Source organism: Rutidosis leptorrhynchoides, chromosome 3, assembly GCF_046630445.1.
Source record: "Rutidosis leptorrhynchoides isolate AG116_Rl617_1_P2 chromosome 3, CSIRO_AGI_Rlap_v1, whole genome shotgun sequence".
NCBI classification, from domain to species: Eukaryota; Viridiplantae; Streptophyta; class Magnoliopsida; order Asterales; family Asteraceae; genus Rutidosis; species Rutidosis leptorrhynchoides.
Genome location: NC_092335.1, coordinates 453,579,662 through 453,592,952, shown reverse-complemented (window position 1 = coordinate 453,592,952; position 13,291 = coordinate 453,579,662). Strand labels below are relative to the sequence as shown.

Genomic DNA, 13,291 nt, shown 5'->3' with positions numbered 1-13,291 from the left:
AGATAGTTTATAGTTATAGAAATTGAATCAAAGTTTGAATATGAATATTACCTTGAATAAGAAAGATAACCTACTGTATATAACAAAGGTTTCTTGATCTTAGATGATTACTTGGAATGGATTAGAAAGCTTGGAAGTAAATTAGTAAACTTGAAGGGATTTTTGAAGTGTTCTTGAAGTGTTCTTCCTATGATGATTATAGCTTGATTCTTGAAGTGATTTTTGATGAAGATGATGATTAACTACTGGAAAAATACGTTCATAATAGTGTGTGTGTGTTGAGAGAGAATTAGAAAGAGAATTGGAAGTGAAATGGAGTGAATGATGAGTGGTAATTGGTGAGTGGTGAGTGGGGTTAAAAGGAGTTCTAGTTAGTTGACTAGCTCATGGTAGAAGTTAAAATTGATTAGTCATACATGACATAATCAAGAGTGGAATCCCATGCTAGTTCCTATTGGTATATACCCATAGTAAGTACGTTTTGAAGCTGTGTATAATACGGGTAAGAATACGACTAGAATTCTTGATGAAAGAAAAGAATGGGAAAGTAACTGTAACCATTTTCGTTAAGTATGAGTGTTTTGATATATGTCTTGAAGTCTTCCAAAAGTATTTTAATACATCTAAATACACTACATGTATATACATTTTAACTGAGTCGTTAAGTCATCGTTAGTCGTTACATGTAAGTGTTGTTTTGAAACCTTTAAGTTAACGATCTCAATTAATGTTGTTAACCCATTGTTTATTATATCTAATGAGATGTTAAATTATTATATTATCATGATATTATGATATATTAATATATCTTAATATGATATATATACATTTAAATGTCGTTACAACGATAATCGTTACATATATGTCTCGTTTCGAAATCCTTAAGTTAGTAGTCTTGTTTATATGTATATAACTCATTGTTTAAATACTTATGGAGATACTTACTTATCATAATCTCATGTTAACCATATGTATATCCATATATATATCGTCATGTCATTTTTACAAGTTTTAACGTTCGTGAATCGCCGGTCAACTTGGGTGGTCAATTGTCTATATGAAACATATTTCAATTAATCAAGTCTTAACAAGTTTGATTGCTTAACATGTTGGAAACATTTAATCATGTAAATATCAATCTCAATTAATATATATAAACATGAAAAAGTTCGGGTCACTACAATTTTGGTGCTTTATGGTTGAGAGCAGGGGCGGGAGTACTTTAATAGCAATGGTAGCACGGGCTACTACTGAAATATTCAATCCAGTGAAGAAAAAAAATTTGGTTTTTAATTAGTAACACCACTGAATAGTGTAAATTTTTTCTTGGTGAACCATTGAATGATGTACATTTTTTTGTGTTTTTAACTAATGATACCCGTGGCTAAGATCCCTAGATCCGCTACTGGTTGAGAGATAGTTCTAGCTCTGAATGGTTTAACACTAAACATAACCATCTGTCATTGTCATTCAGAGGTTAGAAACAAACGCGTTAAATATTAAATGGTTCAACATTCAGCGCTGAACCATTCAAGTAAGAGGTAAACAAACGCAACCTAAGACGACCCCTTCCGCTTTTAACTTGTGCGGGTAAAATGGTCAAGAACTTACAATTTCAGATTTTTAGGCCTTTATTTATTAAATGAAAAGAATAGGTAAATGTGATAGATTAATGACATAATAGGGATATATATGGTATTATATTGTTTAATTGAAGAGATATGTTATTTTAATGTTAAATAGGGAGAAATATGATATTAATCCTATATTTAGTTAAAAATTTACAATTTTTAGGGTTAATGCTTGAATAATGGAATTATATAGTATGTGAATGGAAACCCACGTATATATTGTTAATGATTTTAGTGTGATCCAACATAAAATTTTAGTGGAATTGGATTGCTAGGTAGAAAGTGTTAGTAATCTATTGATACTCTAAAACGAATTTGATGAAGTGTGGAGTATACGTTCGTAAAGAGTTATATAGGTTGTTAAAGTCGAAAGTGAGCTTGGTAACCTTAAAAAGGCTTAAATTTGGCAAATCTTGAAGTGGCAAAATGTGCCACATGGTGGCTGCAAAAACAGAAGTGTAGTGGCACAATGTGCGAGGCCGGGCTGCACTAAAAACGTGGTAACTTTTGACTAAAACGTTGCAACAGTTCACCAAAAGTTGCATAGGTTTCCCGAAAGTTAAGACACGATTTTGTTATGATATTAAGCCTATTTTAGCACCATTACAAGGGTGTTGATTACCAAGTGGTGTGTCAATTCTTTATGACCATTTTCAAAGGTTACAACACTTCGGTTGCACCTTTTCTCCCATTAAAAATAGAAAGCTTTATTTCTAGACACTTTAAACATTTTACACACTTTCTACTCTCTACAATCGGATTATACAATCCTTAATAGCCCAGATTTGTTATATTTTAGCCTGGGCGACAAATCATTACTTGTCTTATCCCGATCGAGATTTCGTGTAACCCAAGGCACATAGGATCGAAATACTTGATTAGAAAAGTGTTCACAGGATTCAAAGATCAATCCGGTGATTATATTCTACAACCCTAGCCTTAATTTCTAACATATATAATGTATCAAATCAATATACGTTTCTGGTACAGATGGGTATCAAAAACTAATGAGTTGGACCACCAAAAAAGGTCATAGATCCTTGTAAATCACATAAAAGGTGCTCACAGTCCAGCTGTCCCCACCTCGCTTCAACTCGTTCACATGGAAATGTTGGCTTACCAAGGCTGAAACACGAACCATACAAATCAATATATGATCACCAAAGTGTTATAACAAAAAAAAAAAAAAAAAAAAAAAAAAAAAAAAAAAAAAAAAATTAAATAAATAAATAAATAAATAAAATTTCAACACATAGTTACCTCCGGTTAACAACATTGTGCACTCAACAAAGCCATTGCGAAAACTCAGCTTGAGAACCAGCCTGTACCGGATTTGAGCTACCACAAACGTAAAACATGATGCTGTTAATTACAAGGAATGCAGGAAATCATGGATTAGTGGGTAAAGAATATGTCACCGAATTGATAGTAGAATTGTGTGAACACTTTCTTAATAGAGTATTTCGACCCACTTGACCACGGGTTACACGAAATCACTATTAGGATAAGACTAGTATGAAGACCAAAAGAATATGTGTTCCTTGCAATTGTAGATTGTAAAATCTGGAAGTTTGAATGTTGAAAGTGAATGAATTTGACAAAATTCTAGAACCCTTCTTCAAATGAAAAGTCTTGTATTTATAATTGACCAAAATGTGCAATGATAAGTTGCAATCTTTCATACATGATCATAATGAAATGGTACAACACTTTGGAACCAACACCACTTAAATGGTGTCTAAACAAGTGTATTATGATGTTAAAACCGTTCCAAAATGACCAGGAATTAATATACAACGTTTTGGACCAACATGCCTTTTGGGTTAAAACACATTGTAGGCCGCGACGCGCCTTATACCTTGTCCTGATCCTGCCAAACTTTGTACCATTTAGCTCATTAAATTCAACTATGTATTAAGCGATCTTCCTAACCCTTTACGAACGTGTACTCCACACTTCCCGGATTCGTGTAGGGTATCAAAGAACACTTCCACTTTCAACCTAGTAAATCCAATTCACCAAAATGTGTATTGTCTGATCTCACTAAAATCACCAACAAGGAATGCATATGCATCTTTCAAGCTATCAAATAATAAAAGTAACTACTAATTCTGATCTCATGAGCACATTAAAATCTTTAAAACAAGAGTTGCACGTTGAATATGTTATTATGTTAGATAACCTATCAACCCACTTGTCAAAACAAGATTTCTAACAGTAATTAGCACACGTATGTTTCATAGTTGGAATATTGCAATCATAATTTCAGAGTAGACTATCGATGATAATGTTGATTTTTATACCTTCCAACACATTTAAGGATGAAATAGTACACGTGAGTTCCATGTACGATACATAGATGGCACTTCAGACCCTTTATGGGTTAACGGGTCAATTTGTGTTACACTATATCTCAAACAGGTCAACTGAGTACATTTTATATATTAGCTAAAAGGAAACCTGTTTGATGGGTCAAACTTGTTAAAAGTCACCAAAGTGAATTAAGATCTCATAAGAATTCCTAACAAAATTTATTTTAAAAATTAGATTACTGTTGTACAAAATATAATATAGTAATTCCTTTTATTAGATTAACACATTAAATATTTAAATGATATCAAAAAACAGAAAAGTGCTCTGTTAGGTCCAATCCAACCGGACCCACTTTGACATGTACTTAGAGTAACTTTTTTGACCCGTTACCTAAACTTCTCTACCTAACAATTTTGCAACCTCTAATAAACTAGTAATAAAACAGCAAAAGACTACCTTAGGACTTCTTTGAAGTGGTCAGCACATTCCTTGCAGGGGTATATGCGAGATAATATTGCCATCTGCAGGGAAAATACAACCCATTATACGACACATGTTTTGTTTCTTTGTAAAAGTGTAAATTCATGCTTTGTAACATCGTGCTACCAAAAGATGGGAAACAAAATTATTCAAAGGGGTAAATACCAGTTCTTTAACATCCTTCTTTTGCTGCCTGGTTGGCTTTTCTGGATACTGAAACCGATTTATAAGCCTAAGTTAATGTCTAAGTTAATGTCTTGATTACACTTTTATTCCTTTAACAATTTAATATACATAGACAAACATGTGCACAATATTTATATGTTACAAACACACGCGCGCGCACACACACAGAGAGACAGTATATATGAAATAGCACAACTAATAAGAGGAAACCTGAGAGCCAAGTGTGAATGAATGTCCAGGTGGCCCTTCCAAGCTCTTCTTTGGTCACTGGACCAGACGATATTTGCTACAGAAAAGAAATATAAAAAAATCATTATCTCTCAGAATGTGTACACTTAAAAATACACACACAAATACTTGATTTCCTTTATAAGTTACCCCAAAATATATCACAAATAACATCCTTTTAGTCCCTCCACATCTCACCAACTAGAAAAAAAAAAAACATAATTTGATCAATAACTGCATCGATATATGATACGGAGTAGTATATATTATATTATTTATCAAAATGCCCATCATAAACTACAACATTGTACCAAAAAAACAATAACAATTATGCAAATACAGTATCACTATGACTCTATCATACGGAGTAGCATATTTGTATTTCAGGAGTTACACAAACAGTTGGTGTGCATGATAAATTCTCACAAATATACCTTAAGTCAAGTTAAATACACAGTATAAATTCGATTGTTAACAGTAAAACGGAAAAAAACAGTTGCCTTTTTTGATGGATCAGTATCGATGAAGTAGTTGATGAAGGTGTAATAGTAGATACAGAAAGTGAGACCTTTATATTTAGGGGTTGTTGGGAAAATAAATGGATTACGACCAACACCCTGCTAACATTTTTTTAGTAGAAGGCAGAAATTAGGATTACGAATATTGTGTTGCATTTGACTCTTTGTAGGAGAAGCTGATCTATTTGGAATGTTGTGAGTGGTTCATGGATTAAGATCAATTTTTTTGAGTGGTGTTCGCAAGGACTGTCTACATTGATAAACACGATGACCCACATTACCACAATTGTAACAAGGTCTAGGGTCATCAAATCTTCCATGATAGACTGGTCCAAAATTAGGATTACGTCTTATGAGAGAAACACAACTCATTCTCAGCATTCCTGGGTGGAGTGAGTGATCTATTTGGTGGAGTCTCACGTTGTCTTCGTCTGGGAGGAACATACTGGGCACATTCTTAACAAGTGACCTAGTGGCAGGACGACTACAGTATTCAATCTCAAGGCTGGGTCCTTTCAGGAACCTAGGTGGTTTATATTGTGTACGCTTAGGACAACCAACTCTCTCATTCTTTTTGAACAGAGGATTATCATTGATATTCTTCCTAAGCACTGATTTCTGATTATTCAAGATAATATTTAGTTTAGTGCCAGTCTTAACCATCTTAGGAACTTGTCTTAAACCGGATCATTTAACATCACTGTCCTCATCAAAATCTGTATGATTGTCCTCTACAATTCCCTCGATAAACTGAGCGTTCTCAGCCTTACTTACACTCTTCCATTTTATCCTCTGGTTCAACTATAATCTCAGATCTAGGCACACCATCTACATGGGCTACCAACATTTCATTCGTTGCATTGGATAGCTTGTTGATATAGTCATGCTTATACGGAGGAGGACACTGGCCGTAACCTATGCCTTTGTGTTTGTCATTTTTGACAGGCGTAAAGTCTGATCGCCGCCATTTCTCTAACCTAGCCTTCTCCGATTCATAACTAATCTTAAAAGACTCTTTATCTCTTTTCAAGGTATCAATATTATTCAAGTGCATCACAGTAGCTTTCTGATTATCTATTACTGATGCCTTCAAGTCAGTCACTTGGTTCTCTAGGGTCTGGATAATCTCCCTATATTCTCTCTCCTTGTTCTTAATGATAAGATTGCCCTGGTACAGGTTCCTAATCTCAAGGTTTTCCTTTTTAAGGTTGATAATTTCATGTCCTAACTTGGTATAGTTATCACAAACTAAGGAAGTGTCACGAGGTATCACGAGAACTAGAAATATCATGTTCCAGTTTCATACAGTTATCGTAAATAAAAGAGGGTTCAAAAAATACCTTGGTCGTTGGAGGTCTCTGCCATGAATGCAGAGTTGGTCCTTGGACACTTGAACTCGGATTCTAATTCCAATTCCGACTCCGACTCCGAGCTAGAGCTATCATTTAAAGCATCTGCCCTCTTTTCATTCACACTGATCTCAGATAGTTCAGTGATGACCAATTTCTTCTCAACCTTAATTTGACTCATCGACAGTGATATCACTCAAAATGGTCATGTTTTTACTAGTGATATAAGCCATATTTTAACTTTAATAACAACAAAAATAGCTTTAAACATGCGAAATCATATCATACAAATTGTAATATTAAGGGGTCAAAAGGCTGAACTGCCAAAAAAATATCCAAAACAGGGTTTTTAACAAGGGTTGTAGTGTTTTTCTATCCGAGAGGTATACTCTACATACTTAGCTTTAAAATAGATATTCTTAGGTGGTGTTTGTTTTTCCCTTCAAACCTTATAATGTCTTATGTCTGCGGACGGGTAGACGCCGTTTGTTTTTCTGAAGATATAAGATAAAATAATCTTTAATTTCACAGCTCTAGACTGTAGCTTCCAAAACTTGAAGACAAATCATCTTCTCTTCAAACACTCACATAACCACCTACCCTTCTCTTCCATTCCTTCACCAACAACCTATCCTCATCCACCTCTAGCGGCGGCTACCTCCGACGGCACCCTCCGGCGGAACCACCACCAGCGGCGGCCGTACCTCCGACTGCAACACTCACGGTTGCTGTCCAAAATTTCAATTTGTTATTGGCCTTGATTTCTTGTTTGAGATAACATCTCTATATGTGGGTATAATTTTTGCACCATCTCTATTTATAATCTGATTAGATGTTTTGCACAATTTCTTATTTGGGTTTACATCTTTGTATGTGGTATGTGGGTGTAGTTGGTATTGGTTTCAGATCCATTTTGACTAATCAATCAAAATGATAATGAATGTTGTTTGAGTTTGTGATTTTTTGTGAATAGCGATTATCTTCCTTTTCCTGTCTAGCGATTGTCGCTAATGAATTTTGCAATTGAGAAGATAATATGAATATGAATATGTATCTGCAACCTTTTATTGGAAGTTGAATTTTTTAATAGTTTAATTACATTTTATTGTAATACTACCTCCCTCTCATTTCAATAGGCCAGTATTCCATTTTGGGCTGTCTCATTCTAATAGTCTACTTCCATAAATAAAAAGGAAAGAAGATATTTCATTGGTAGATCTGGAGAAGAGAATATATTTCATTGGTGGAGAAATAAAGATAGTGGAATTTTCTAAAACTGCGTATGTTTTGTCTATGGACTATTGGAATGAGACGGAGGTAGTACTTTTCAAAATTTTATAGATAAAAATTAAAAGAGTTATGATATTTTAATATTTTAATTTAATTATAGTAATGTGATTCTTGTTAAAAACTTTTATTATTACCTTTTAGTTCAACAAATTTTATTTACTTAAATAAAAACTGAAAATTATAATAATTCGAGATATTAAACTATATTTAGCAGACATAAAAAACAAACGGTCTACAATATTCGGCTTACAGACATTCAGACCACATCTTCTCTATAGATGTGGTCCGCAGATCTTCAGACAAAAACATCTTAAAAAACAAACAACACCTTGGAGTATAGAATTCACAAGCTTAAACTAAAGAACAAGTCAAAGTCATGATTAGGGTTTTCAAAAACCCTAATTTCAAAGATCAATCTAAAACACTACTTCAGAAGACCAAGAAGACTAGCAGACTTACCGACACTTAACTGAAGCTAAACACCAACACAATTCGTTGAGGCATTTGATCGAACGGTTGGTGTGCAAACTAAACATTTTATTCAATCACAAAAAAACCCTACTAAAGGAACAAAGATTGATGAATACAACTAACTATTCTTGAACGACTTGATTTACGTGAACTTTGATGCCTTGATTTGATGAACAACAAAGGATCCTTATTTAATTTCGAGATCGAAGGTGAGGTGGTGTAGATGATAGATTTGCATCGATGGTCGTGGTGATACTGATCAAAGTAGCAGGAGTAGGATTGTGTGGATGATGGAGTGTGTGTTTGAGATCGAGTGTTGACCGCAAGCAAACATGCGCAAAAAATCGTCAAAGACTGAGCCGCAAGTGACTACGCAAATTTGTAAGTTGTAAATGAATTTTAACCTAATTATGATACAGGTCAGACGCAAAGGCGAAAGATCTCTTTCGTCTTGCGCGGATAAATTGTTAAGTTTTTTAAGGGTTCCGAGCAAAAAAAAAAGTCTTGATAATGAATAAAAAGGTGATAATCCCAATAATGTATTGCATTATATTATAAATATATTCAATAGAAATTATGTTTTTATTATTCATAGCATTATTTTAATACTAAAATTCGATTTTCCAAAATGATCTCCCTACTTTGGTCAAAATACAAATCGGCCCCCAACTTTGGTCAAAATACAAATCAGCCCCCCAATCAGGAGGCAAAACGTCAAACCAAATTTCTCATAAAAAAACTTAAATAAACTTCACCCTAATTTTCAACGGGCCATATCTTCTCGCTCGCTACGAGTTAAATTTTTCCAACAATACCATTAAACTCTAAATAATTTTACGAACACAACGCAACTAACTACTCGCAAAACGATGCCTTTTAAAAAACGCTAAATACCAACGAAGCATTGATTCAATGGTACCGCGGTTACACTTGTGTACTCGCAGGGCAAGAGGTCTCGGGTTCGAACCTCGTCACCCGCTCTAGGAATTGAAACATTATTCCTTGAAGGTGGCCCAAAGGGAAGGTTTTACCGACCAGCTCCGGGACTAAGATCCGGCCCGCCTGCCCCTCGGGATGGTTTAAGGGTCGGATCCTCGGAGTGTGGTTCGGGTTTCCTGCCCGAAAGCGCGCGTGTGTGTGCAAATGATGACTAGGCTTCGGTCCGGACTGATGCAAGCTTGCCTTTCAAAAAAAAAACGCTAAATAGTTAGGTACACTTTTCATACACGTTGATTTTTCTTTTTTTCAAACACTGAGTTTTTCATTAGAACCTGCATTGGAGTTGAGTTCCGCTGTGAAGCGTGCGCTACTTTAACTTGTTTATGTACAATTTAGAAAGTGATAACTTAAATTTGTTATGTCAAATAATAATATCAATACGTGGCTGTAAACATATGGAATAGGAGATTATGTCTTTTTAAAGAATCTCAACTTGCTGTTCAAAGTCAAACTCACCATCTTCTCCCTTTACTATCAGAGAAAAGCAAAATATACACATGTCATACATTTGATTTGATTGTTACACAATCTAAATCAAAACCCAGATCTTTCATGTTAATCCCATTAATGAATCAAACCCTCAAATCAAGATCATGGTTTCAGCTTAGTATCAAAAAAATCAATCTTTATTAGCCATCAAGGTCCATCCTTTTTTGGATGGGGTTGGTGGTAAATCAAAACCCTACAATCTTGATCAATGATGGCAACAGTTCAGATAAGAAATCAAATCCTAAACTAACTTTATTACCTTTAATTGCCTTAATATTTTATGAAGTTTCTGGTGGTCCATTTGGTGTTGAAGATTCAGTCAAAGCAGGAGGTGGTGCTTTACTCTCTTTATTAGGATTTTTAATCTTTCCTATATTTTGGAGCATTCCAGAAGCACTAGTTACAGCTGAATTAGCCACAAGTTTCCCTGAAAATGGTGGTTATGTTATTTGGATTTCATCAGCTTTTGGCCCATTTTGGGGATTTCAAGAAGGGTTTTGGAAATGGTTTAGTGGTGTTATGGATAATGCACTTTACCCTGTTTTATTTATTGATTATTTAAAACATTCAATTCCAATATTTGATGAATTATATGCTAGAATTCCAGTTATTTTAGGAATTACTATTTTGTTAACTTATCTAAACTATAGAGGTCTTCATATTGTTGGTACATCTGCTGTTTTACTTGCTGGTTTCTCTTTATTCCCATTTGTTGTAATGGGTATACTTTCGATCCCCAAAATTAGGCCTAAAAGATGGGTATCTATAGATTATAAAAAAGTGCAATGGAGGGGTTACTTTAATAGTATGTTTTGGAACTTAAACTATTGGGATAAGGCTAGTACACTTGCTGGTGAGGTTCAAGATCCTAGTAGGACGTTTCCGAAAGCTCTTTACGGTGCGGTTATACTTGTGGTTTGTTCATATTTGATTCCACTTTTGGCGGGAACAGGGTCGTTGGATTCGGATTCGAGTGAATGGAGTGATGGATATTTTGCTGAAGTTGGGATGTTAATTGGAGGATCTTGGCTTAAATGGTGGATTCAAGCTGCTTCAGCAATGTCGAATTTAGGGTTGTTTGAAGCTGAAATGAGTAGTGATGCTTTTCAACTTCTTGGTATGAGTGAAATTGGAATGCTTCCTTCTGTATTCGCTTCAAGGTATCCTTCTGTTTTGGCATTATTTATATAATTAATTTTCTGATATCAATAGTTTAAGTAGAAACATTATTCTATTGTTCAAAGTTTGAATCTTTATTGCTCATCTCAAATCTTATAGAATAAAAAGATCAATTATCTAAACTTTAGAGTTTAATGTTGAATAAGGTAGATGGTTTTTCTGTGTTCGGGCTACCCAGGGGGGCAAGTAATCTGACCTCATACTCTGATGTCTGCAGCCTAGCAAGATTACTCCATGGCTGTTTCCAACCCTTCCCTAGCCACCACAACATATTCGTCTTAGACAGGATTCGAACTAGACCTCTTGTAAAAAACTAAGGGCTCCAACCACTAGGTTGTCTTGTGATTGGTTTACTTAAACATACTTCAACAGTTTAATGTTGAATCTTATAGAATATTTACTTAAACATACTTCAAGATTTTCCTGTTTGTAGCACGAAAATTGTGTAATCCTACTCGGAATTACTCGGTAAGTACTCCGTACTCGGTAAGTGCAACTCGGGGAGTACTCGTGAACTTGGTCAAACTCGGTCAAATTTGGTCAAATATGATCAGACTCGGTCAAACTAACTCGGGATTATTTGGAATATCGGTCAAAACCCGGCCAAAACTCGGGATTACTCGGAGAATCGGTCAAAGTCAAACTTGGTCAACATCCGAGTACTCCCCGAGTTGTCTGGGTACTCCCTAGAAACTCTCACCCAAGTACTACCCGAATAACAATTTTTGCAACCTTGATCCTGAATGATAATCCTACTTGAAGTGCTCGCGACCAGTCATGGCTAAAAACACATCATATATTAGGTTCCCAAGTCATTTTGTACGAAAAAGATGTTAAATTTGAGGTCCCTGAAACTTTAAAATTTGTGTTCATGTGTTCTGTTTATTATCTTCAATTGCAAAACCTTACAGGTCAAAGTTCGGGACGCCCACAATCAGCATATTATGTTCAGCAACTGGTGTTATCTTCTTATCATGGATGAGTTTTCAAGAAATATTGGAATTTCTTAATTTTCTTTATGCAATTGGAATGCTTTTCGAATTTGCAGCTTTTATAAATCTTAGATTAAAGAAGCCAGATCTTCACAGACCATATAAAGTTCCTCTCAAAACATTTGGTGCAACGATGCTATGTGTACCTCCTGCTTTTTTACTTGTATTCGTCATGTGTTTGGCATCCGCAAGAACCTTTTTAGTAACTGGTGCAGTTCTTGTTCTTGGCTTTACATTGTACCCTGCTATTATTCACGCGAAGAATAAAAAGTGGGCCCACTTTATTTCTGATGAAGATATAAGTTTAAGTAACCGTGATGCTGCAGATGTTGAAAACATGGCACTTTATGTAAGTGATGAAACTGAGGTCAGCCTGCTAGCAGACTCGTCGTCTTCTAAGATTGAAAAAGTGTCGAAAATATTAGCCGAAGGATGATAAGAATTGATGTGAGATTCTTGAACATACTGTGTTATACTTTCAGTAATGTATATTAAACATATCATAAGATATTAAGATGTACCAATGAATAATTAATTATTTGTAGATGTTAGAACTGTTTCATGTTTGTTGTAAACTGCGATTTTATTCATTTCATCCGGGTATCTTTTTACCCAAAATCAAGATTAGGACTATAAAAGCGCAACTACAATTATTAAATTTTAAATTTTGTAAGATCCATTAAATGCAGAAAATATAGGAAAAAATCGTCAATTACCAAAATTTAGTTACAAATTCACAATTCATAACATCAATATTTTATGCTCACCATTGGCGGACCTATGTTGAAGCAATCGGGATTAGCCGCTTTGATGATCAAAATATATTTTAGTGTATTCATATGTTGAAATTTAATGTTTTGTCATTTGATTAAGCATATATTAATCAAAGGGTTAATAAGGTTCGGTTTACACATTGGTCAACAAAAGACGGAGATTTAAGGAATTACGGGTTCTTCGAGTTTAACTCTCCGGTCTGGTGCATTATGATTAATTCCAATGTGAGATGATGATTTCCGCAGGGGTGGTTAAACGTCGACCCACCATCGTCGGGTTGGTCGACAATGATGGCTCAAGGAAGGTTTTAGGTTTTATGTTCATAGAACGTTACGTGTAACCATTTAAAGGAGCTTAGAAGCTGGCAAGATTTCGGTTGAGCGGGTTAATCA

General features: G+C 34.8%; 2 protein-coding genes across 7 annotated transcripts; one reads left to right on the top strand and one right to left on the bottom strand.

The window, feature by feature from the left end:
- Positions 1–2,499: 2,499 nt before the first annotated feature.
- On the bottom strand, positions 2,500–7,181 carry LOC139902848 (uncharacterized). 6 transcript variants are annotated; one of them, XR_011777727.1, is made up of 6 exons: positions 7,154–7,181; positions 6,697–6,871; positions 4,821–4,896; positions 4,590–4,637; positions 2,892–4,465; positions 2,500–2,756 (listed from the first exon to the last, which is right to left on the bottom strand). XR_011777727.1 is itself a non-coding variant. In XM_071885496.1 (6 exons), coding segments are annotated over exons 1-4 (315 nt in total). In that variant the 5' UTR covers positions 6,887–7,169; the 3' UTR covers positions 2,500–2,756; positions 2,892–3,632; positions 4,401–4,464. The 6 variants fall into 6 exon arrangements, 5 of the variants coding, with proteins under 5 accessions (XP_071741597.1, XP_071741598.1, XP_071741596.1 ...); XM_071885496.1 differs by having other exon boundaries at positions 2,892–3,632; positions 4,401–4,465; positions 6,697–7,169; XM_071885497.1 differs by having other exon boundaries at positions 2,892–2,969; positions 4,401–4,465; positions 6,697–7,169.
- Positions 7,182–9,877: 2,696 nt separating this feature from the next.
- Positions 9,878–12,720, top strand: LOC139902847 (probable polyamine transporter At3g19553). The gene is made up of 2 exons (XM_071885492.1): positions 9,878–11,114; positions 12,045–12,720. Exons 1-2 carry the CDS (start codon positions 10,123–10,125, stop codon positions 12,559–12,561), a joined length of 1,509 nt encoding a protein of 502 aa, XP_071741593.1. The 5' UTR covers positions 9,878–10,122; the 3' UTR covers positions 12,562–12,720.
- The last annotated feature ends 571 nt before the right edge of the window (positions 12,721–13,291 follow it).

What these genes read in the sequence shown, in the direction of transcription:
- LOC139902848 (XM_071885493.1), bottom strand. Translation starts at nt 6,886, where the DNA reads ATGAGTCAAATTAAGGTTGAGAAGAAATTGGTCATCACTGAACTATCT. An exon ending in AGAGACCTCCAACGACCAAG is followed by an intron (nt 4,897 to 6,696) that starts GTATTTTTTGAA and finishes TCTTTTCTGTAG; the next exon opens with CAAATATCGTCTGGTCCAGT. An exon ending in CATTCACACTTGGCTCTCAG is followed by an intron (nt 4,466 to 4,820) that starts GTTTCCTCTTAT and finishes TTTTCCCTGCAG; the next exon opens with ATGGCAATATTATCTCGCAT.
- LOC139902847 (XM_071885492.1), top strand. Translation starts at nt 10,123, where the DNA reads ATGGGGTTGGTGGTAAATCAAAACCCTACAATCTTGATCAATGATGGC. An exon ending in CCTTCTGTATTCGCTTCAAG is followed by an intron (nt 11,115 to 12,044) that starts GTATCCTTCTGT and finishes AAAACCTTACAG; the next exon opens with GTCAAAGTTCGGGACGCCCA.